This window comes from Macaca thibetana, chromosome 11 (genome assembly GCF_024542745.1).
Source record: "Macaca thibetana thibetana isolate TM-01 chromosome 11, ASM2454274v1, whole genome shotgun sequence".
Taxonomy (NCBI): domain Eukaryota; kingdom Metazoa; phylum Chordata; class Mammalia; order Primates; family Cercopithecidae; genus Macaca; species Macaca thibetana.
Genome location: NC_065588.1, coordinates 107,044,655 through 107,070,349, shown reverse-complemented (window position 1 = coordinate 107,070,349; position 25,695 = coordinate 107,044,655). Strand labels below are relative to the sequence as shown.

The following is a 25,695-nucleotide window of genomic DNA, read 5'->3' as shown; positions in this document are numbered from 1 at the left end:
CTCATCCCTGTGATGCCCGCACTTTGAGAGGCTGAGGCAGGAGGATCACTTGAGCCCAAAAGTTTGAGACCAGCCTAGGCAACATAGTGAGATCCAATCTCTACAAAAAATAAACAGCCAGGCATAGTGGTGTGCACCTGTGGTCTCAGCCACCCAGGAGGCTGAGGTGGGAGGATCGCTTGAGCCCAGGAGGTTGAGGCCGCAGTGAACTGCACTCCAGCCTGGGTGGCAGAGTGAGACTCTGTCTCTTAGAAAAGGAAAAAAAAAAGAAAAAGAAAAAGAAATAGGTTCAAATAACTAAGAAGTCCAAGGGCTTCAGGCACAGTTGCATCTAGGAGCCCAGACAGTGCCCTCAGAGGCTGGGGAGGCCTCTGTTTCCTGTCATGTTGCTCTGCTCTCGGCAGTGGCAAAACAATTAAGAGCAGTTCCTGCCCCCTTTCCAGCCCCTTAGCAATCCTAGAAGAGCATACTCCTCTCTCTCCCAACTCCACACAAACCTCAGAACAGGGCCTCGTGGGATCCCTCTGGGGCACCTGACCCCTGAACCAATCACCATGGACTGGCAAAGGCAGTGCTCTGATGGATGGACGGGCCTGGCTCAACTGATCAGCCCTGTGCTGGGGTTGAAATCAGAGCCCTCCTGAACCATATGACCTGGAGATGGGCGGGAAGATTCCCCGGAGGAAAACCCGAGAAGCAGCAGGGAATGGACTTCAGGCACTTCAAGTTTTCAAGAGAATTCCAAGAACCCTCCCAGCACTTTGGGAGGTCGAGTCGGGCGGGTTGCTTGAGTTCAGGAGCTCGAGACCAGCTTGGCTAAAATGGCAAAACCCCGTCTCTACCAAGAATGCAAAAATTAACTGGGCATGGTGGCACATGCCTGTAATCCCAGCTACTCAGTAGGCTGAGGCAAGAGAATCACTTGAACCCAGAAGGAGGAGGTTGCAGTGAGCTGAGATCACTCCAGCCTGGGCGACAGAGCCAAACTCCGTCTCAAAAGAAAAGAGAGAATCCCAAGAACCTAAGAACACAGCCCAAGTCAATGATGTGATGGGAACAAGCTGAAATTTGGTGACAGAGTGGAGCTGGGGTCACAGTGAAGGCAGGAGGGCCCAGGAGGCCAGAGGAGCCACAGTTAGGGCCAGTCCTCAAGGCTTGACAATGGCAACAGTGCCATCCGTGGCAGGAGCTCAGGGCCGAGCCAGCGACAGGATGAACGAAACTGTCTTCTGGCTGCAGAGACCTGGGGCCCCTTTCAAAGCAGGCTTCGTGGGCAGGGACCCAGGGGAGTCACGGCCCCACCCCATGACCCAGGATGCCCCACACCCTGTGGTGACCCTTGCCCCTCACAGCCTCCCTGCACTCCAGAGTTGGTCCAGGCTGAGAGCCTCATACCCCGGGCTCCTGTGGTCAGAGATGCAGTCCGGCACCAAGAAGGCGGGACTCAGGACACTCCAGGGCAGTGCGTGGTTCTGGGCAGGACACTGCACTCAGCTCTGCAGTGACATGCTCACGCACGACAGACACACGCAGAGATGGAGACATGCAGAGACACACAGAGAGACAGAGATGCACACAGATACACAGTGAGCTGAGGTCACGCCACTCACTGAGCTGAGATCACTCCTGCCTGGGTGACAGAGCCGAACTCTGTCTCAAAAAAAAAAAGAAGAAGAAGAAAGAGAATCCCAAGAATGGGTACAGACGTGCAGAGACACACAGAACACACAGAGACAGAGATACAGGGACATACAGAGATGAACGCAGAGATACAGAGACACACACAGATACAGACATGCAGAGACACACAGACAGGGACACACAGAGACACACAGACAGGGACACAGAGACACACAGACAGGAACACACAGAGACACACAGACAGGGACACACAGAGACACACAGAAACATACAGAGACACACAGAGACACACAGAAACATACAGAGACACACAGAGACAGACACAGGTGCAGACACGCAGAGACACACAGAGACATACAGAGACACACACAGAGACATACAGAGACACACAGACAGGGACACACAGAGACACACAGAGACACACACAGGTGCAGACACACAGACAGGGACACACACAGACACACAGACAGGGACACACAGAGACACACAGAGACACACACAGGTGCAGACAGAGACACACGGACAGGGACACACAGACAGAGACACACAGACACACAGAGACACACACAGGTGCAGACACGCAGAGACACACACAGACACACAGAGACAGAGACACAGAGACACACAGAGACACACAGAGATGCACACAGATTCTGAGACACACACAGGTACACACATATATGGACACACCCAGAGACACTCAGATACACAGATACAGACACACAGACATACAGACACACAGATACAAACACACAGAGACACAGACTCAGAAACACAGATATACACACATGTACCCAGAGACACACCCACAGAAGCAGATCCAGCACGCCCCCAGCTCCCACTTCCCATCCGCAAGTGTTTGCCACACCTCGGGTGGCCAGCGGCGTCTCAGGATCCACACTTTGGCTCCAGCATGGCCCCTCCCCCGGGCTAGTCCGTTACACCTGGTGGACCGCATCTGCATCTGTGTCTCTGCATGTCTGGGGGTGGCCTGTGTTGGTCTCCAGCTCAGAGGTGTCCAGGGGCCTTGATGGCCTCACACGGTTCCCGCCCCCTGCTCCCGCTTTTACTTCTCACTCCTCGGTCCCAGCCCAGAGGTGGCCCCAGCACCCAAAGCCCTTAGTAATGCGTGTGACAGGCACGAGGCTACAGAACAAAACATTTATTTTTTCAGTTATTGTGCAAAGGTGGCCCCGTGCATGCACCTCACATGGTTACCCTCTTCCTGGACCTGCTGTCATCCACTTTCTCAGGCAGGCTGTCTCCGCGCACTTCCTTACTCCGATTCTCCTTCAGGATGTAATTGTCGAGAATCAGCTGCCGAAGGCTGCTGTGATCCAGGGGCTGTTCCACTGCACCAAGACCAGGTTTGTGTGAGGTGCTGGGAAATCAAACCCAGGGCTGGGGCTTCCTTCCCAGTGACTCTCTCTCTCTGCCCAAGGCAGGGATGGCCAAGCCTGGTTTGGCATCCCTCCATAGCATTGGGGAGTGGAGCCTGGAAATTCTCAGGTTTCAAGGAGGGGAGAATGAACAGAAATATACTTCTCGGGGCTGCCCAGACAATGACTAGTTTTCCTCCCAGACAAGGATGTGACGAATATTTGGTTTAATGTTAAGGAGTTAGGGCCACCATGTGCAGTTGTTCAGGATGTGCACTACACAAAGACACTTAGAGGAGAGGGGTAGACAGAGGGGTTGAAATCCAGCCCCCACTTGATTGCTGAGCCATAGCTATCCAGAAGGGGCACCTTTTTCTAATTAATCTACCCAAAAGTGGCCCCTCTTCTAATTCACGCCTGTAGGCCATAGAGGCCAGTGGGCTGGGAGAAACTAAAGTTCATCGACATTCCCGTGAACAGAGGTGAAGACAGTATCCGTACATTTCCGACCTCGTGAGGACAACCCACCAGCAGCTCTGCCCACCTCTCCCCCCAGCCTTTTAGGAACTGAAAGGGTGGTGGAAGTTGTGCTGAGATGGGTGTCATCTGGCCTAGCTTTCACTCCTGCCACATTTCAGTCTCTTCAGCTGAAACACACAGGATCTCTGTGTGTGCATGTGTGTACGCATGTGTTGTGTGCGTGTCTGCGTGTGTGTGTGTGCATGTGTTGTGTGCGTGTGTGTGTGTACGCATGTGCTGTGTGCGTGTGTGTGTGTGCACATGCGCTTATTGGGGGTCTATCCCGCTCAGAGAAATGGTGGCAGCTTTTTAAAAATTGATTTTTTTCTCTACTTACTAAAGTCATGCAAGGTCATTGTAAGAGAAAATTTCAAACAATACAGAATTGTTTAACTTAGAAATGCAAGGTTATCTGCAAACCACCATCCACAATCATCCACTGTAACAGGTGGCTTATACACCTCTGGTTTTTTATGCATAATCTAGAAACCTTCCTCTTTCCCTTTCTCTCATCGCCCCTCCCTCCCTTCCTCCTCCTCCTCCTCCTCTTCCTGCCTCTGAGCCTTCCTCTTTCTCTCCCTCTCCCTCCCCCTCTCTCAGATGTCTTATATCTCTTATTACGTATCAGGGTTGTGAAGTGCTGTCCTGTGCATTGTGAGATTTTTAGCAGCATCTTTGGCCACTAGATGACAGCAACACCATCACTTTCAGTTGTGACAACCAAAAATATCTTCAGATATTGCCAAATGTCCCATAAAGGGTAAATCACCCCTGACTGAGGACTACTGGCAAAGAAAAAATATATATATACACACACACACACATCTATATATACACATATACACACACACATATATATACATACACATCTGTATATACACATATACACACATACACACATCTATACACATATACACACACGCACATATATACACGCATGTGTGTGCCTGTGTATTGCACGCATATGTAGAGAATGTTTTTCGAAAGATGGGATTATACAATACAGTACTTCTCAGGATGCCCAGACAATTGTCGTGCAACTGACTGTTTTCCCTTTTTGTCTTAATATCAAGGGCATCTTCCTAGTCTCTTCATATTGGCCCTATGCCTCATTTTTGGGGCTGCTTAGAATTCCACTGCATGGGTGGATGAGCTGGACCTTATTTAACCAATCTCTAAGGGGTGGGCATTACACTTGTTGCCAGTTTGGAGCTACAGTGAACAGCCTCCACTCCTCCACCTTTCACCTTCGACCCTTGAGTAAGTCCTTCTGGAAGGATCGGTTCCCATATATGTGGCCAGACTGCTCTCCAAAAAGCAGGTGAGGCCAATTTGATTCCCACCTTCAGAGTGAAGGCCTGGCTCTCTGCATGAGGGGGATGAGTGAGGTTCCACCTTGGAAAAGAAGAAGATCAATGGGCCAGTATTGGAAGAACCACGGTTGACCATTTCGCTTCTGGCATGGACCAGGTTGAAGCTGCTTCAACCGTGGGGTTAGGGGACAAAAATGGAGAGGGGCCAAGGATGGGTCCTAGAGGCACAATGGGTCAGGGAAAGGGAGGTCATAGGCGAGTGAGACTCAGGAGCATAGATAGGGTGAGCGTGAGACACAGAGTCTGGGAACTATGTCTACCCATAACTTGCCAATTTGTAAACTTTTGATATTTTAAGGTTCATTTTAAATGATCAAAAGGTAGTTTTGACTTTTAAAAATATCCAAAATAACTGAACTTCAGGATCTGTGTCACCCTAGCATCATAGAGAGAAAAGTCCCCAAGCAAATGATACCAAGTGACCACAGCCAATAATGCACCCAAGGGAACTGGCAGGCCACAATGGCTCATAAAGAGGGGAAAACGAGGTTCAACACTGCAGACCCCCTCGGGCGCCTGGACAAGGCCTCCCCAGACCTGAAGGCACAGGTTTCCCAGCAACCTGCACAGATTGAGAGAGAGAACTCACCATCATCCAACCTGTCGCCGAAGGGGTCAGCCCCCAGCACTGGGGGGATGACTTTGATGGGTTCTGGGGGCTTGAGGAGGGCAGAGCCACCCCAGAAAGGGTTGAGGAAGGGCGGCGTGATCTCAGCCTCTGCCCCTTCCATGTCCAGGATGCGCCTATAGGTCTCCAACAGCAGCAGGTCATTGGTCTTCTTTTCAATGATGGCTGGAGAACAAAAAGTAGGACCAAGATGGCTGCTGAGAGACCTAGACCTGGGGGCGCTGGGGGCGCTAGGGGTGGCGCCCCCACTGCAGAAGGTGGGGAGGAGCAGGAAGTACAGGAGGTGCGGGATCTGACCTCTGACAAGGACAAGGCTTTCTCCTGGGTGTCACCATGCATTCTCAACAGGACAACATCACTCCTCACCCTTAGAGGCTGAAATTTGGTTCTTGAGCGAAAAATAATTGACTTTTTTTTGTTTTTGTTTTTGTTTTTGTAAACAAGGTCTGGCTCTGTTGCCCAGGCTAGAGTGCAGTGGCATGATCTTGGCTCACTGCGATCTCAAACTCCCAGGTTCAAGTGATTCTCCTGCTTCAGCCTCCTGAGTAGCTGTAACCAAAGACATATGACACCATGCCCAGCTAATTTTTGTATTTTTTGTAGACACTGTGTCTGGCTGGTCTTGAACTCCTAGTCTCAAGTGATTCTTCTGTATCGGCCTCCCAAAGTGCTAGGATTACAGGCGTGAGCCATCGTGCCTGGCCTCTGACTTCTTAATGTATATAACACAGATACACACAGGACATAAGCAGACACACAGTATCTCAATGATATTAAAATATTACATTCATAAGGAGGGCAATTAGGAAAATACGTCTAGAGAGGCTCCTTAGCAGGATGATAACGAAAAGAAGGTTGAGAAACACCAGGTTACACTAAAAATTGGGAGCCCCACCTTAAACTCCTGATTTGCCCCAGTGCTCTCTGTTTCAAGTCTCCAGGCCTTTACTTATGCTGTTCCTTCTGCCAGAATGTCTTTCCCTACACACTTCCCTGAATAACCCCCTAGAGGTGTTTTAAAACGCAGGTCAGGCCTGCAGGAATGCTCTCCTGACCTGCCTCATTCAGGGGACATTCCTTTGCACTGTAGCTCCATAGCCCTGTGCAGTCACAAGACATTCATTCATTCGCAAATGATTACTCAATGCCTACCACACCATGCACTGTGCTAGACGCTAAGGATGCAATGGAGGAAAAACAAAACAATGACAACACTAACAACAAAAATACAGTCCTTGCCCTACCAGAGCTTCAGTGTGTATGGAGGCATAGAGAGAAAGCCAAGTTCAACAATTGAACAGGTCACTACAGGGAGCCCTTGCCATCCGGAGGTTCATTATCTGATTCAATAACTACTGGATTTGGGTATGTTTTTTGAATAAACCTCACACTGTCCAGACTGCTGCTATTCTATCTGAAAATCAGGGATCAAAAATATTACCATCCAGGCCAGGCACAATGGCTCACGCCTGTAATCCCAGCACTTTGGGAAGCTGAGGCAGGTGGATCACTTGAGGTCAGGAGTTCAAGACCAGCCTGGCCAACGTGGTGAAACCCCATCTCTATTAAACATACAAAAATTAGCTGGGCGTGGTGGCAGGCACCTGTAATCCCAGCTACTAAGGAAGCTGAGACAGGAGAATAACTTGAACTCAGGAGGCAGAGGTTGCAGTGAGCCGAGATCACGCCATTGCACTCCAGCCTGGGTGACAAGAGCGAAATTCCGAAAAAAGAAAGAGAGAGAGAGAAGGAAGGAAGGAAGGAAGGAAGGAAGGAAGGAAGGAAGGAAGGAAGGAAGGAAGGAAGGAAGGAAGGAAGGAAGGAAGGAAGGAAGGAAGGGAGAAAGAAAAAAAGGAAGGAAGAAAGAAAGAAAGAAAATGTGGTATATATCCACGATGGAGTACTATTCAGCCACCAAAAAAGAATGAGATCCTGTCATTTGCAACAACATGGATGGAACTGGAGGTCATTATGTTAAGTGAAATAAGCCAGGTACAGAAAGACAAACTTCGCATGCTCTCACTTATTTGCAAGATGAAAAACTCAAAACAACGAACACATGGAGATAGAGAGTGGAAGGATGGTTATCAGAGGCTGGGAAGGGCAGTGGCAGGTGGGAGGGAGGTGGGGATGGTTAATGAATACAAAAACCAGAAAGAATGAATAAGACTGGGCACGGGCCGGGCGCGGTGGCTCAAGCCTGTAATCCCAGCACTTTGGGAGGCCGAGACGGGCGGATCACGAGGTCAGGAGATCGAGACCATCCTGGTTAATACGGTGAAACCCCGTCTCTACTAAAAAGTACAAAAAACTAGCCGGGCGAGGTGGCGGGCGCCTGTAGTCCCAGCTACTTGGGAGGCTGAGGCAGGAGAATGGCGTGAACCCGGGAGGCGGAGCTTGCAGTGAGCTGAGATCTGGCCACTGCACTCCAGCCTGGGCGACAGAGCGAGACTCCGTCTCAAAAAATAAAAAAAAAAACAAAAAGACTGGGCACGATGGCTCATGCCTGTAATCCCAGCACTTTGGGAGGCCCAGGCAGGGGGATGACTTGAGTACAGGGGTTCGAGCCCATCCTGGGCAACATGGCGAGACCCCATCTCTACAAAAAAATAAAAAATAAAAATAAATAAATAGATAAAAGAATGAGTAACATCTAGTATTTGATAGCACAACAGGGTGACTATAGTCAAAATAATTTAACTGTACATTTAAAAATAACTAAAAGAGTATAATTGAATTGTTTGTAACACAAAAGATAAATGCTTGAGGGGATGGATGTCCCGTTTTCCATGATTTGATTGTTGTGCACTGCATGCCTGTATCACAACATCTCATGTACCTCACAAAATACACACCTATGTACCCACAAATTTTTTTTAAGTTTTTTAAAAGAGTGTCTCACCCTGCCTAATTTGCACAATATGGTTTATCACATGGTTCACACTAACATGTCGCTTTGCTAATTTTGTTCTGTACCCTTTTACTGTAATAAATCACAGCCATATGTGTGACTATATACTGAGTCCTGGGAGTCCTCTAGCAAATCACTGAATGTGGCCAGGAGGATAGAATGGGTTTGGGGAACCTCCCAAACATAGAGTGTATTAAGAATCTGATGTTTGGCTGGGCACGGTGGCTCACGCCTGTAATCCCAGCACTTTAGGAGGCCAAGGCAGGTGGATCATGAGGTCAAGAGATCATGGACCATCCTGGCCAACCTGGTGAAACCCCATCTCTACTAAAGATACAAAAATTCGCAGGGCGTGGTGGTATATGCCTGTAATTCCAGCTATTCAGGAGGCTGAGGCAGGAGAATCACTTGAACCAGGGAGTAAGAGGTTGCAGTGAGCTGAGATCATGCCACTGCATTCCAGCCTGGGCAACAGAGTGAGACTCCACCTCAAAGAAAAAAAAAAAAAAAGAATCTGAGGTTTAATTCAAGAAGCAGTGGAAGCCATTCATTCCAAATTGTCAGGATCTGTGCAGGTATGTCCCTCCCTGTCCACTCTGAGCTTAGGGTCAATGCCTAGAAATGTATGTGATTGTTAATAGATTTGTTACATGCCAGGCACTACTCTGAGCACTTTATTTCTTCCTTTCTAATCTGTGTGCCTTTTATTTCTTTTTTGTGCTTTATTGCATTGGCTAGGGCCTCCAGTACAGCACTGAATAGGCGTGGTGACAGCACACAGACATCCCTTCCTTGTTCCTGATCTTATGGGTTTCACCATGTTAGCCAGGATGGACTCGATCTCCTGACCTCGTGATCCTCCCACCTCGGCCTCCCAAAGTGCTGGGATTACAGGCGTGAGCCACCGCGCCCGGCTGAGAGTTTTCTTTTTTAAGATCATGAATGGATGTTGAATTTTATCAAATGCTGCTTCTGCATTTATTGAGGTGATAATATCATTTTTCTCAAATAACTATACATTTATTTAAGCCTCCCAACAGTCTTATGAGGTAGATACTGGGTTTACACCCATTTTTTTTTTTAAACTGAAGGCATTAAAAGAGACCCCTTTTTGTAGATCAAAAATCTGAAGCACAGTGAGATTCAGAAACCTGCCCTGGCCAGGTACAGTGGCTTATACTTGTAATCCCAGCACTTTGGGAGGCCAAGGAGGGCAGATCACTTGAGCTAAGGAGTTTGAGACCAGCCTGGGCAATGTGACAAGATCCTGTCTCTACAAAAAATACAAAAAATTAGCCGTGCATGGCAGCACATGCCTGTAGTCCCAGCTACTTGGGAGGCTGAAGTGGGAGGATTGCCTGAGCCCAAGAGGTTGAGACTGCAGTGAGCCTTGATTGCACCACTGCACTCCAGCCTGGGCAACAGAGCAAGACTCTGTCTCAAAAGAAACAAAGCCAAAAACAAACCTGTTCAAGGCTCCAGAGCTAGTAACTGTAGACCCAGGATTCGAACCCAGGCAGGCTGGCTTTAGTGCCCACACAATTCACCACCAAGCTCACTACTCCATAAGAGCAAGTCCTCATGCCCAGTCACAGAAAGTTCTGGAAATGTTTCCTAAGACTCCAACGGGCCCCAGCCTGACTCACCAAAATACTGCGGAAGGTTGATGTCGGTGACTTTCCCCGTCTCCCCTAACTGCACCAGGATCTTGGTGGCATCACAGTTAATCTTCTTGAACAGTTTCTCCACTGAGTTCTTGAGGAGATCCAAGGTCTTGCTGACCTCCCTGTACTTGCTCTCATACATATCTGCCTCCTCCGTGGTCTTCCTCAGTTTATCCTGGTGGCAGACCCCAATTCCCACCTGCTCAGGAAGACTTTCGGTGGGCAGGGTGTTTGGGACCCTCTGGGGTCAGGGTCTCCAAACTGCAGGTTTTCAAACCTCTGAGGGCGCATGAGATCAATTAAATGGGTTTCCATCGAATTTTGAAGAAACAAAATAAAATAGGATGGCAAAGAAAGGAAGAGAAAATACTAGTGTACATTGAGAGTCATAAGGGTAAATATTGTTCAACGTAAGTTTTGCTTCACTTATGTGTGTGTGTGTGTGTCTACATGTCTACAGGATTACGATTTTTTTTTTTTTTTTTTTGAGACAGAGTCTCACTCTTTTACCCAGGCCAGAGTGCAGAGGCATGATCTCAGCTCACTGCAACCTCTGCCTCCCAGGTTCAAGCAATTCTTATGCTTCAGCCTCCCAAGTAGCTGGGATTACAAGCAGGTGCCACCACGCTAACTTTTTTACTATTATTATTATTTTTTTAGTAGAGACACAGGCTCGTCTCAAATTGCTGACCTCAAGTGATCTGCGCATGTTGGCCTCCCAAAGTGCTGATATTACAGGCATGAGCCACCATGCCCAGCCTACAATATTTTTAAAAAGCTGTTGACTCTCTTTTTTTTTTTTTGAGACAAGGTGTCGCTCTGTCACCTAGGCTCCAGGCTGGAGTACAGTGCCCCAATCTCAGCTCACTGCAGCCTCAGCTTCCTGGGCTCAAGCAATCCTCCCACCTTAGCCTCCAGAGTAGCTGGGACTACAGGCATACACCACCATGCCCAGCTAATTTTTGTATTTTTTTAGAGATGGGGTTTTGCCATGTTGCCCAGGCTGGTCTCAAAGTCTCGAACTCCTGGATTCCAGCAATCCTCCCACTTTGGCCTCCCAATGTGCTGGGATTACAGGCATGAGCCTCCTTGCCCAGCCAGTTCACTCGTTTTTTAAAAAATGGTGGTCCACCTGAGGCCAGAAGTTCAAGACCATCCTGACCAACATAGCAAAACCCTGTCTCTACTACAAATACAAAAATTAGCTGGGCATGGTGGTGTGTGCCTGTAATTCCAGCTACTGGGGAGGAGGCAGGAGAATCGCTTGAATCCAGGAGGCGGAAGTTGAAGTGAGCCGAGATCATGCCACTGCACTCCAGTCTGGGCGACAGAGCGAGACTATCTCAAAAAAAAGGTGGTCCACAGGAAGAAATACATTGCAGCCAACACATACAAACATACATACGTATGTTGTGTATGTAGATTTATTCATATTATCTAATCAAATGAATATAAAAGTTTCACAAATCAATTTTTTTAAAAAATACAGTTGGGGGTCTTGCTCTGTCACCCAGGCTGGAGTGCAGTGGTGTGATCACAGCTCACTGCAGCCTTGAACTCCTGGACTCAGGTGATCCTCCTGCCTCAGCCTCTTGAGCAGATGAGACTACAAGCATGCAATACCACACCTAGTTAAGTTTTTGGGTTTTTTTTAAATTTTGTAGAGATGGGATTTTGATGGGATCCAGACTGGTCTTGAACTCCTGAGCTCAAGCAATCCTCCCACCTCAGTCTCCCAAAGTGCTGGGATTACAGGTGTGAGCCACCGTGCCAGTTCAAATCAATATTCTTTTTCATTTTTATTTTTTAATAAAATTAGAGACAACGTCTCACTATGCTTCCCAAGCTGGTCTCAAACTCCTGGGCTCAAATGATCCTCCTGCCTCAGCCTCCCAAAGTTCTAGGATTAACAGATGTGAACTACCGCACCCAGCCTCAAATCAATATTTTTATTATGTGTTCCAATATTTTTTCTGTTCTATCTCACTATTTTAAAATGTTGGTTACCATCCAATAAACTGATTTTACCATTCACAGTTTACAACACATTGCCCTAGCCCAGTGGTTCTTTAAGGGTGGTCCCAGGACAAGCAGCATCAGCTTCACCTGGGAACTTATTAGAAATGCATATTCTTGGGCCCCACCTCAGTCTTAATCAAAGGCCCTGGGGTGGACCAGGCCACCTGGGTTTTAGCAAGCCTCCCAGTGATCCTGGTGCACAGTCAAGTCTGAGAGCCTCTGCCAGCCCGTTGGATCTCAACCTTGGCTTCACGCTGGTATCACCTGGGAACTTTGAACCTGCTTGCTGCCCAATCCCACCCTCAACGATTCAGTCTTAATTGGCCTGAGGTGCAGCCTGGGCATCTGGGAGTTCTCATTAAAGCCTCCCAGGTGATTGTGACGTGGAGTTGGACTGAGGATCACTGTTCTAGGGTATTTCCTTCACTGATTCCTGCCTCTCCCTCAGAGATCTCAGCTTGCAAAGGTGAACTGGACCCTGGATGAACCGGCTCCATTCCCGCAGGTGAACTCTGCACGCACCATCCCGGATAATGATCCCACAGGGTCGGCCCTATTCACACCCCCATTTTGCAGGTGAGAAAACTGAGGCTCCAAGGCACACAGTCAGGAGAAGGAAGCCAGGAAGTGAACTCGGCAGCACATCAGATGGCTTCCTGCATCTGGCTACTAGAATGTTTAGTTCCCAGGGCTGCAAATTTCCCATATGACAACAAGAGTGGCCCTCTCTAAAGGTGCATTAGGCCAGGCATGGTGGCTTACGCCTGTAATCCCAGCACACTGGGAGGCTGAGGTGGGAAAGTCACTTGGCCTGGGAGGTCGAGGCTGCGGTGAGCTGTGATCGCACCACTGCACTCCAGCCTGGGCGACAGACCAAGACCCTGTCTCAAAAAATAAATTATAATAAAAGTGCATTTAAAAAATCACGTTTTTAAAAAAATCACAGGATTCATTTTTTAAAAGTCAATGTTAAGCTTGATGTGCTGGTGATAATATGTGTCTAGCTCCTAAAATATTCCAGGTATCTTACACACATTATCTGAACTCAGCCTCATAATCGGCCTAGTTTTCAGATGAGGAATGTTGAGGTCAGAGAAGAAAAGTGAACTCATGTTTAGCTTCCCTGTACCAAGTTCATCCAAAGGCTTGACCTTGAGCTCAACTCTACTTGGGCAATGATTTAGTAACAAAGTAAGGGTGACTTACCAGTTTTTCTGGCTCACATAACAACAATAATAATAGCTACAATGTACAACTGTCTGCATTGCAGTGTGTTAAATGTACACATGTGTGATGTTATTCAACCTTCACAGCCCTAAGAAGTAGGTATGATTATTATCCCCATTTTACAGATGAGGAAACTGAGGTTCAGAGAGGTTGAGTCACTACCCCAAAGTCACACAGCTAGGAAGTGACTTTTCTGCAAGTCATAGCCAGGTTCCCAGAGCTTGGTCGCTTAATTACTATGCAAAACCCTCCCATGATGGATGCGGTCCCACCATTTCTCCCAAAGGGGAAGGAGAAGATGAAATAAAGGGTTTCAAGAATAGAGCAGGTGGAAGTGATCTTTAGCAGGGGGTAGGAAACATCTGTGAGTCCGTTGCTATCAAGACTAATTCCGGCCAGGCACAGTGGCTCACGCCTATAATCCCAGAACTTTGGGAGGCCAAAGCGGGCGGATCACCTAAGGTCAGGAGCTGGAGACTAGCCTTGCCAACATGGTAAAAACCCGTCTCTACTAAAAATACAAAAAATTAACCGGGTATGGTAGCATGTACCTGTAATCCCAGCTACTCGGGAGGCTGAGGCAGGAGAATCGCATGAACCTGGGAGGTGGAGGTTGCAGTGAGCCGAGATCGTGCTACTGCACTCCAGTCTGGGCGACAGAGTGAGACCTCGTCTCAAAATAGATAGGTGGGTAGGTAGGTAGGTAGGTAGGTAGGTAGATAGATAGATAGATAGATAGATAGATAGATAGATAGAACAATAAATTAAAAATTAAAGTTATCTCGGTATGGTGGTGGGCACCTATAATCCCAGCTACTCGGGGGCTGAGGCAGGAGAATTGCTTGAACCCGGGAGGTGGATGTTGCAGTGAGCCGAGATCACGCCACTGCACTCCAGCCTGAGTGACAGAGCAAGACTCCGTCTCAAAAAATAAATAAATTAATTAAAATAAAATAAAAATATAGAAGACCAATTATCCCGCTTAGAGTATCTGCATTTGAAAAGAAGCCCCTCAAAGTCATGCTAAAGCCAAAGCAACGAAAAGCTAGCGGAGGGGCTTCAGGCAGAGGCCGGTGAGATGTTTGGGGTTGCCTGATCAACCTCTTCCAAACCCCAAGATGTGAGGGGCACCAGTCTCAACCCCAACAAAAGTCTGGATTCTGGGTGGCTCTGAGTGAAGGACGTGGGCCCCCAAGCATCTGCCCAGCTTGGGGAGGGTCTCTGTGGATCTGGACCGTGCCTGGAACCCTGTTATTCCCCATACCCAGATACCCAGGAGATGCCGCTCTGAGCACCTCAATGGGCAGCATGTGCTTTGCTGCCATCCAGTGGCCCAGAGGAGAATAACACCCTGGTGGCCATCCCTGTCTCCCAGGTGCGTGTCAGACAGAATAAAAGCAGAAAACAGCCGCAAAGAAGGCAAGAGAAATGACTCCAGAGGGCAGTTCTCAGGTCTTTGTCAGACATATGCTATCCACTCTCTCCTTATACCTCAGTAACAAAACTCTGATTGTATTTGTGGCAATGTGACCAACTAAAAGTTACATTTCCAAACCTCTCTTGCAATAGGGGTGGCCAATGAAGTGTAAATACAGAAGTCATTGACTGAGACTTCTGGGAAAGCACTTTTAAGCTGGCTGACTCTGCTAGTGAGGGCTTTTTTTTTTTTTTTTTTTTTTTTTTTTTTTTTTTTTTTTTTTTGCAGCTCCCACTTTCTTCCTATCTGGAATGTATATGCGATGGCTGGATCTGTGGAAGCTACGATGCAACCACGAGGTGCCCTTGGTATGTAAGTCACACACTAAGGATGGCAAAACAGAAAGACAGATGGAGCCCAGGTCACTGATGACATCATAAAGGTGCCAAACCAGCCCTGAAGTGCCTATTTCCAGACTTTTTTTTTTTTTTTGAAACAGGGTCTCACTCTGTCACCCAGACTGGAGTGCAGTGACATGATCTCGGCTCACTGCAACCTCCACCTCCCAGGCTTAAGCGATTCTCCTGCCTCAGACTCCCGAGTAGCTGGGATTACAGGTGTGTGCCACTACCGCCCGGCTAATTTTTGTATTATTAGTAGAGACGGGGTTTCACCAGGGTGGCAGACTTACTTCTTAAAGTAAATAAACTTGTGTCTACTTAAGCCACTATTATTTGGAGTCCCTATTATTAGTAGCTGAATAAAACTCAAAACTTATACAATATCCCAGCTCCTTGATGTTGGTCAAGTGACTTAACTTCTGTGAACCTTAGCCTCTGCATCTGTAAAACGGTGAGATCAACAGCACCTGCCGTCAGGATTCAATGAAAGTGTAGGCCAAGCTCTGAGCCCGGCGCCTCATACATGGTAATTACTCCAGAAATGTGTGTATTTGCTATTACTGATTGAGAACAGGGCACAGGCAGGACAAGGGGAAGAAAGAAGGAAAGAGGCGGAGATCCATGTGGAAGGAGCCCATCGGGGATGAAATTGCAGGCCCAAGAGCCGGGGCTGGACTCCCTGAAATGGGGGAGCCTTTAGGATGGATGAAGGGACAGAATTCTACAATGACATTGTAGCAGAGGCTGCCCGGGACAAAACATCAGGACACGTCTGGATATGAGTCACAGGGCAGACCTCTTATTGCTCCTGAGAATCAGCTGGCCGATGCCCAACGGACAGACAGACAGAAGCTCCCTTCGGACACAGAGACAGACAACAAAAGCTCCCGCATCCCTCCCTCCCGATCCTGGTCTCACCTCCAGCTGTCTCAGGGCAGAGCGGCTGTCATCGTGGGACGATTGCTGCTGGGATCGCAAGAGAATGATCTCGTCCTGCCCGGAAGAGAATAAGACCATGAGGAAAAGCGGGCTCATCCCTCCCCACTGCTCCCAAAAATAAGCGTGCTCCTCAAAGAGTCGATGAGGATTTCAATGATCCGTTTCAAAGAGCCCCGAACTCCTGGGCCCCTCTTATGCCCATGGGGTTATTTTTTTTTCTTCTGACGTTTCTTAAGTAAAAGGAGGGTGAAAGCATGAAACAGGGTAGGAGGGGTGAGTCAGCCTTTGAGATGAAGTCTTGATGCGATGCCCAGGCTGGAGCGCAATGGTGCAATCTTGGCTCACTGCAGCCTCCTCCATCTCCCAGGTTCAAGCGATTCTCCTGCCCCAGCCTCCTAAGTAGCTGGGACTACAGGCACGCACCACCATGCCCAGCTTTTTGTATTTTTACTAGAGACGGGGCTTCACCATATTGGCCAGGCTGGTCTTGAATTCCTGCCCTCAGGCGATCCACCCACCTCGGCCTCTTCTGGAATATTCTAGAGCAATGCAGTCAATAGAATGTTCTGTTCTGATGGTAATGTCCTATCCGCCCTAATACTGTAGTCACTAGCCACGTGGTGCTGAGCATGTGAAATATGACTGGCGCCACTAGGAACTAATTTTTCTTTTTTTTCTTTTTTCTTTTTATAGAGATGGGGTCTCACTATGTTGCCTGGGCTGGTCTCAAACTCCTACACTCAAGAAATCCTCCTGCCTCAGCCTCCCAAAGTGCTGGGATTACAGGCATGAGCTACAGTGCCCAACCTCTGATGAACTAATTTTTAGATATTATTTAATTTCAGTTAATGTAACTGAAAAAGCCACACATGGCTGGTGGCTATGGTGTTGAACAGCGTGGCTGTGGAGCACGAGTTCTCAAACCTGAGCATACTCTCCAGAGTCACCTGGAGGCTTGTGAAAATGCGGAATGCCAGGCCCCAAGCCCAGGGCTTCTGATTCTGTCCATCTGGGTGGGGCCTAAGAATGTGCATTTCTAACAAGTTCTCCGGTGATGCTGCCACTGCTGTCCCAGGGACCAGCTTTGAGAACCACTGGGCTTAAACCATGTGCCCTGATAGAAAAAAGCACACACCTTTCGACTGAGCAATCTCATGCCTAGGAGTCTGTCCCATGGAAACAACAGAACAGGTCGGCAAAGGTGGACCCTCAGGGCTGTCTGTTGTATTCTTGTTTAGTGGCCGCCAGTTGGGGACAATCCACCTGTCTACTGATAGGGGGTCAGTTAATGATGGCACATTCATAACACAGGGGAGAGGGTCTTAAGTTAAAACATGGCTCAATGCAGATTCCTGGCCCATCCACAGAGAAGCTAGGTCTGTAGGTGTGTGGAGGGGGGTGGTTCTAGGGAATGTGCTTTTCTTTTTCTTTTTTTTTTTTTTTTTTTTAGAAAGGGTCTCTCTCTGCCTCCCAGGCTGGAGTACTGTGGCGTAATCACGGCTCACTGAAGCCTTGACTGCGAACCTCCCATCCCATCTCAGCCTCTCAAGCACTTGGGACCACAGGCACATGCCTAATTTTAAAAAAAATTTTCTGTAGACATGGAGTCTCACTGTGTTACCCAGGTTGGTCTTGAACTCCTGTGCTCAAGCAATCTTCCTGCCTCAGCCTCCCGGCGTGCTGGGATTACAGGTGTGAGCCACTGTGCCTGGCCAGGAGTGCATTTTTCTGGTTTTTGGTTTATTTGTTTGTTTTGAGACAAGCTCTCGTTCTTTTGCCCAGGCTGGAGTGCAGTGGTATGATCTCAGCTTACTGCAACCTCTGCCTCTCCGGTTCAAGTGATCCTCCCATCTCAGCCTCCTGAGTAGCTGGGACTGCAGGCACGAGCCACCACGCCCAGCCTGGAATGTGCATTTTTAAGAAGCATCTTGTGATTCTGTACTACAGAGCATCTAGGGTCTCCAGAAGCCATTTAAAAAAACACAGTGGACTGGGCATGGTGGCTCACGCCTGTTATCCCAGTGCTTTGGGAGGCCAAGGCGGGCAGATCTCTTGAGCCCAGGAGTTCGAGACCTGCCTGGGAAATATGGTGATAGCCCATCTCTACAAAAAAATACAAAAATTAGCCAGGTGTAGTGGTGCACGCCTGTAGTCCCCAGATACTCGGAAGGCTGAGGTAGGAGAATCCCTTGAACCCAGGAGGCGGAGGCTGCAATGAGCCGAGATCCCACCACTGCACTCTAGCCAGGCAACAGAGCAAGACCCTGTCTCAGAAAAAAAAAAAAAAAAAAAAAGGAGAAAAAAAATAGAAGATGTTGGGAGGTATCTATGGTAAATCGTTGGGAAACAAAAGGTTTACAAAACAGCATGAACTGTCTAGTATGATCAAGTACTAAAAATTGGCTTGTAAATGGGCGTGTGTGTCTGTGTGTGCACACGTGTAACCACAGACTGCCTTCATAAAGCAGTGTCAACAAAATGTTAATTATCTCCAGGTAATGATACCTTGGTGACTTTTAATTTTTCTTTATGTTTTTCTGAATTGCCTACACTTTCCCACAGGTGTATAATAATATATTTATACAATTTGGAAAATTCTGCAAAGAACAAATACAAACCCAAATCAGGAAGAATCCCATCTCCTAACATAGTATTGCTTCATGTTTTTGGTAAGAGCTCTTTCTTGCTTTTTTCCCACCTGTAAAGATTAGAAGGCTCATCTCCTTTAATTTTTAAATTTTTATTAATTTTTCTTTGAGACAGGGTCTTGCTCTGTTGCCCAGGCTGGAGTGCAGTGGTACAATCTTGGCTCACTACAGTCTTGACCTCCCAGGCTCAAGCAATCCTCCCACTTCAGCCTCCTGAGTAGCTGGGACTACAGGCACATAGCATCACACCCAGCTAATTTCTTTTTGTGTTTTGTATTTTTGGTAGAGATGGGGTTTCGCCATGTTGCCCAGGCTGGTCTCAAACTCCTGTGCTCAAGTGATCTGCCCATCTCAGCCTCCTAAAGTCCTGGAAATTTTTAATTTTTTAAAAAGCAAGAAAGAACTCTGCCAAAAAGATGAAACAATGCTATGTCCATGTGATAGAATTATTCCTGATTTGGGGGTGGTATTTATACTTTTTAGTATTTTCCAAATTGTGAAAAAAAATTCTAATCAGAAAAAAATATATTATTTTGGAAAAAAAATAGAAAGGAAGTGAGTCTTCCCATCTTTACAGGGCAGGGGTGGGGTGGGGGATCTCTACCAAAAAGATGAACCAATGCCATATCCAGGTGATGGGATTCACATTGAGACTTTTTAGTAGTTTGCAAATTGCATCAATAACCTGAGTCGGTGGCACCACTCCCCTGCTTGGAGATCTCCCATGGCCCCTACTTCTCGGAGAAACGGCCAAAACCTCTTCCGGAAATGTGCCCAGCAGCCCTCACCTCCCAGATTCATCCCCTCTCCCTCCCATATCTCTCTCTGCGTGCCAGACACGCTGGCCTGCTTGCAAGCTGCGTCAAAGCCTTTGCGGGTGCTGTTTCCTCCGCCTGGAGCATTCTTCCCCAGAGATCTGGACAGCTCAATCCCTCACCTGTAAGTTCACCCAGATCTTAACTTCCCAACTGCCCGGGGCCCACAACCGGCTCCAAAACCCGTCTTACGCTGCGCTACTTCATCTTGTTACCCACACTGCATCTCCCTTTCTAACTTACTGTATAATTTGCGTAAGTATTGGGCCTGTTGCTTATTGTGTGTTTCTCCCTGCCAAAACAGCAGTTCTGTGAGGGCTGAACTTTTTGTCATCCTGTTCACTGTCACATTATCAGGGTCTAGAGCAGTGCCTGGAACACAGTACGTGCTCAATAAATACTTGCTGGATGAATGAATAATCAAAAGGACATTTGCTTCAATCAGATACACAACTTTATATGGTAATAACTATATAAAGTTTTACATTTTAAAAGCACAACAATTGACACCAGCCTAGGCAACACACTGAAACCTCATCTCTACAAAAAATACAAAAATTAGCTGGGTGTGGTGGTGTACGCCTGTAGTCCCAGCCACTCTGGAGGCTTAGATGGGAGGATCACCTGAGCTGGGGAAATTGAGGCGGGAGTGAGCCAAGATCAAGCCACTGTACTCCAGCCTGGGTGACAGTGTGAGATCCTGCAAAAAAAGAAGAAAGAAAAAGAAAGATAGAGAGGAAGAAAAAGGAAAGAAAGAAGGCAGGCAGGCAGGCAGGCAGGCAGGAAGGGAGGGCCAAGAAATAAAAAAGTTGGAAGTTAGAAGGAAATATTTCAGAATGTCACCAGTGATTGTCTCAGGCAATGGGATAGTGGGTGGTTTAAAATTCCTTCCATCTTTAGTTGCTTTCCAGATTTTCTACAGTGAGCATATCTTTGTCCCATAACATTTTTTGCAAAATTAAGTCTTACCATTGGAAATCAGTGCTCTCTGGACTTATTCAACAGGCATTTGCAGCTCTATTTGAGCCCAAAAAGGCACAGTTCTGTAACCTTAACAAACAGCTTGGAAGCTATTGTTCTGGTCCAAACATCACTCTACAGATGGGGAAACTGAGGCCCAGAGAGGGCAGCGCTTACCCATCTTAGACACATTTGTCATGACCCTAAGGAAGAGGGTCCCCTTATGAGGAGTGGGGAAAATCAAGGCCAAGTCAGCTCAGGAATATTTTCTATCAGGTCAGGATATCCAGCCGGGGTCCTCACACACTCTGCTAGGGCTTGTCCTCAATGTCCCACTGGGGCCCAAGAATTCAGGGTCTTGCCCACTTCCAGGCGGGCCCGCAAAGACCTTCCCTGCGATGCCGCAAATGGCCGCCAGAGGGCAGTGGTGACGCGCCTGAACCTCAGCAACTCAAAGGCCCGCTAACCTCTGCGGGCCGCGGAGCACTTCGGCCCCGCTGGTCTCTGTGAGCTAAGAGGGAGCCAATGGCTCCGTTTGTAGGAACTCGGATTCCCGCGGGAATGTGGGCGGGAGGAGTCAGATCTGATTTTCCAAGAGAAACCAGAAATTCAGAGTTTCATGTGGAATATCCTGGTTTTTAAATCACTGCCACTAAGAATTTAACAACTTGGGGAGGTGGAGGAAACCAAACGAAACTAAAACAGAAGGCTGGGGCCGGGCGCGGTGGCTTACGCCTATAATCCCAGCACTTTGGGAGGCCGAGAGGGGCGGATCACGAGGTCAAGAGATTGAGACCATCCTGGCCAACATGGTGAAACCCCGCTCTCTACTAAAAATACAAAAATTAGCTGGGCGTGGGGGCGCTCGCCTGCAGTCCCAGCTACTCCGGAGGCTGGTTTATGAGTCTCCACCCCCAGCCCTCTAGGGAGGGGTGCAGTCAGATGTTAGAATCCTAATTGTGTGTGTTTTTGTTAGTTTGTTTGTTTGAGACGGAGTCTTGCTATCTCCCAGGCTGGAGTGCAGTGGCTCACTGCAAGCTCCGCCTTCCGGGTTCACGCCATTCTCCTGCCTCAGCCTCCTGAGTAGCTGGGACTACAGGCGTCCGCCAGCACACCCAGCTAATTTTTTGTATTTTCAGTAGAGACGGGTTTTCACGTGTTAGCCAGGATGGTCTCGATCTCTTGACCTCGTGATCCACCCACCTCGGCCTCCCAAAGTTCTGGGATTACAGGCGTGAGCCACCGCACCCGGCCTCCTAATTGTTTTTAATTAAAAAAAAAATTTTTTTTTTTTTGCCTGATCCCTTAGTTTGAGCAAAGATGCCACAAGAAGGCAAAAAGGTAGGGTCCCAGCCCCCTCGCATGGCCCATCCCACCCCCACTCCTCCATCCAGGTCTGCTCCATTTCCTATGTTTTATATACCAGTGTTTCCTCAAAACATGGAATTAAACAAAAGCGTTCTGTATGGCCGGGCGTGGTGGCTCACCCCTGTAATCCCAACACTTTGGGAGGCTGAGGCGCACAGATAACCTGAGTTCAGGCATTCGAAACCATCCTGGCCAACATGGTGAAACCTTATCTCTACTAAAAATACAAAAATTAGCCAGGCGTGATGGCGCATGCCTGTAGTCCCAGCTACTCAGGAGCCTGAGCAGGAGAATCGCTTGAACCCGGGAGGTGGAGGTTGCAGTGAGCCGAGACCGTGCCACTATACTCCATCCTGGGTGACAAAGCAAGACTCTGTCTCAAAAAAAAAAAAAAAAGAAAGAAAGAGAGAAAAAGAAAAAACAAACTTTTGTAGCGTTTTAAATAAAAGTTTAAAACTTTTTTTTATAAAAAGAGTTTGGACTTGGAGGACTCCTCTAGTCCAAGTGTGTGTGCCATTCTACAGATAGAGAGACTGAGTCCCAGGGCGCCTGCACTTGTCCTTGTGCGGGAGATGCTGTGCAGCTGCAGGAGGAAAGGAGAGAGCAGCCTCAAGGTGAATGGGAGGTCTAGGTCATTTCTGGGGAAGAACCATTTCCTGTGCCTGTCCTGGACCCTCGTCCAGGAAGACCTCCTTTCAGGAGGGGGACAGAGAGTGGCATGAGGGTCCTTCAAGTCTGTCTTCCCCACCCCCAGATGCACCTCCCACCCTGCACCTCCCCATGCCCTGCCTGGGACCTGCGGGGCTTGTACCTGTGGGCTCCCCTGTGCTTGGCTGCTGGGCAGCCCAGCCAGTGGGAGGCACAAGTGGGAGATAAAGGGTGGGAGGAGAGGGAGGTTGGGGTATTTGCCATCCCCTGGGTCCATCCCTAGTTTGGGTGCACCAGTCCAGGAAGGGCATAGCGGGCAGCCGTCTCCTCATTCCTCCCTCCCCTGACCCATTTTGGAGCTCTGGCTGTTCCCACGTGCTGCCTTCTTAATTTCCTCAGACGTCTGGAAACAGCCCCTTTTTAAAAACTCTCCTCAATTTAGCCATTTTATTTTTGGGTTTTGGTGGTTTTTTGGGGTGGGTTTTTTGTTTTTGTTTTTGTTTTTTGAGATGGAGTCTCGCCGTATCGCCCAGGCTGGAGTGCAGTGGCGCCATCTCGGCTCACTGCCACCTCTGCCTCCCAGGTTCAAAGGATTCTCCTGCCTCAGCCTCCCGAGTAGTGGGATTGCAGGTGTCCGCCACCACGCCCAGCTCATTTTTTGTATTTTTAGTAAAGACAGGATTTCACTATGTTGCCTAGGCTGGTCTTGAACTCCTGACCTCAGGTGATCCACCTGCCTTAGCCTCCCAAAGTGCTGGGATTACAGGTGTGAGCCACCATGCCTGGCCAATTTACCCATGTTGGCTGTGCTGTTTCCTGTGACAACCCTAGCTGATAAAGTCACCTTCACTCCATTTTTTGCAGCCACATGGACTGTTATCTATAATAGTTTTCTGTAAACCAAGCCATTCTGTTTATTATGTTTATTATTCTTTGTTTACTGTTATTACTTACTACCCTAAGTAAATATCCATTAAATCACAAGTTTGCTCTGGAAGCTCTATTATTCCTTTAAAAATTAATTCATCACTAGTAAATGAAAATATTTTCACCTATATTCTAGCTGCAATCTATTTGCACATGGCCAGCGTGCATACCCCACATGTGGGAAACAGTGATATATTGCACAGGAAAGCAGCTCCCCTCATCACGTAAGCAGAGGACAGGGCCCTCAGAAGAAGGAGTAATGAATTCCCAGAGGAGGCAGCATTTGTGCAGGGTCAGGACTAATGCGCAGGATTTCATCAGAAGAGAAAAGGAGGGGAGAGAGATGGAACAGCACGGGGAAGACACTGGCGGAGGGAAATGCATGGGACAGCTGGGGCTGGCAGCAGCAGAGGGTGTCTTGGAGGTCATAACAGGACCTGTGTCTGCAAAGGCAGGTAGGAGCCAAATTTTGAAGGGGCTGGAATGTCACACTAAGGGGTTTAGACTCTATTCCATGCAGATAGTTCCAAAGCATGTTTATTTATATACTGGCATGTAAATAGCCCAGGACGCTAGTGACATTTGGGAAATTATGGGTTCAACAAAGGTAGGCAGGTTTCTTTACTGCAGGACTTGTCAGGGCCTTTACTATGCTCATGTGCATCAAGTCTCGCCAAGATAAGAATGAGTTATCTCTCCTCGAAACTGTTAATTCACAAGGGTCAGGTAAGGGGCCAAATAAGAAATACTTTCAGCTTTGCAGGTCCCTCTTGCATATTTCTCTCTCTCTCTTTTTTTTCTCTTCTTACAATCCTTTAAAAATGTAAAAATCATTCTTGGCTCATGGGCTGCACAGAAACAGCCATGGACTGTAGTTTACTGAATGCTGGTTAATAAAACACACCATGGATTATAAAGTCACTATTGGGTTGGGGGACATGAAAACATTAAATGTAGGTATCCATTGTTACAGGCCAGGCACGGTGGTTCACATCTATAATCCCAGCACTTTGGGAGGCTGAGGCAGGCCAGGAGTTTGAGACCAGCCTGGCCAACATGATGAAACCCCGTCTCTACTAAAAATACAAAAAAAAAAAAAAAAAAAAAAAAAAAAAAGAGGGCATTGTGGTGGGCGCCTGTAGTCCAGCTACTCCAGAGGCTCAGGCAGGAGAATCTCTTGAACCCGGGAGGTGGAGGTTGCAGTGAACCAAGATCATGCCACTGCACTCCAGCCTGGATGACAGAGCAAGACTCCATCTCAAAAACAAAAATACAAATAAAAAGTAGGGGGACAGTGGGAGCAATGGTTCACATTTGTAATCTCAGTACTTTGGGAGTCCAAGGTGGGAGGCTCGCTTGAGGTCAGGAGTTCGAGACCAGCCTGGGCAACATGGCAAAATCCCAACTCTACGAAAAATGCAAAAATTAGCCAGGCATGGTGGTGCACACCTGTAGTCCAGAATACTCAGGAGGCTGAGATGCAAGGATCATTTGAGCCCGGGAGGTCGAAGCTGCAGTGAGCCAACATCGCACCATTGCACTCCAGCCTGGGTAACAGAGTAAGATCCTGTCTCAAAAATAAAATGTAGGGAGAATAGAGGGGTGTTGACCAAACTGCTTTCTATAGTGCCTCTCACAGAGCCTTCCTGGGAGACTGCTCTGGAAAGGCTGCTGTGGACACAGGGGCCCCAGGGCCTAGGAAAGCAGAGCCACCCTGACCTGGATTCGTTGGGTCCTCTTGTGCATCATCTCCATGTCGTTGTTGAGCTCCGTGACATACGTGAACCGAGCAAAATTCTTCTCCTCCTTGGCCAGAAAATCTTCAATGAGCTGGTTTAGGTTCCCACTCTCAGCCAGCTTCAGCAGCCGGAGGTGGGCCACCTCGTAGCTCTCAAAACTCTCTCCCTTGCTCTTCTTGACATGCTTCTTCGCCTTGAGAGCTAGGAAAGGAAAAATCAGCCACTGTGACACTCAAAAGGAAGCGCCTCAGATCCATGCCAGGCAGACAGTAGCGTGATCAATATTATCATTATGGTCAGGCATGGTGACTCACGCCTGTAATCCCAACACTTTGGGAGGCCAAGGCAGGCGGATTACCTGAGGTCAGGAGTTCAAGACCAGCCTGGCCAACATGGTGAAACCCCGTCTCTACTAAAAATACAAAAATTAGCCAGGTGTGGTGGCACGTGCCTGCAATCCCAGCTACATGGG

At 48.1% G+C, this 25,695-nt stretch overlaps 4 protein-coding genes across 7 annotated transcripts in view; 2 read left to right on the top strand and 2 right to left on the bottom strand.

Annotated features, from left to right (window-relative positions):
- The window catches only part of GPN3 (GPN-loop GTPase 3), a 637,401-nt gene that overhangs the window by 173,146 nt on the left and 438,560 nt on the right, over positions 1-25,695 (top strand). The gene's annotated exons all lie outside the window — the stretch shown is intronic.
- VPS29 (VPS29 retromer complex component) overlaps positions 1-25,695 on the top strand; it is a 444,410-nt gene that overhangs the window by 19,710 nt on the left and 399,005 nt on the right. The gene's annotated exons all lie outside the window — the stretch shown is intronic.
- Positions 1-25,695, bottom strand: part of LOC126931527 (peptidyl-prolyl cis-trans isomerase NIMA-interacting 4-like) — a 773,797-nt gene that overhangs the window by 366,735 nt on the left and 381,367 nt on the right. The gene's annotated exons all lie outside the window — the stretch shown is intronic.
- Positions 2,789-25,695, bottom strand: part of CCDC63 (coiled-coil domain containing 63) — a 58,378-nt gene continuing 35,471 nt past the window's right edge. For 2 of the 4 annotated variants that reach the window (XM_050749762.1, XM_050749763.1), the window contains 5 exons: positions 25,204-25,424; positions 16,098-16,172; positions 10,098-10,290; positions 5,502-5,705; positions 2,789-2,993 (listed from right to left, as the gene is read on the bottom strand). In XM_050749762.1, the coding sequence (XP_050605719.1) occupies positions 2,848-2,993; positions 5,502-5,705; positions 10,098-10,290; positions 16,098-16,172; positions 25,204-25,424 (839 nt within the window). In that variant the 3' untranslated portion in view covers positions 2,789-2,847. The remainder of the gene's footprint in view (positions 2,994-5,501; positions 5,706-10,097; positions 10,291-16,097; positions 16,173-25,203; positions 25,425-25,695) is intronic. The other 2 variants (XM_050749764.1, XM_050749765.1) reach the window with 2 other exon arrangements.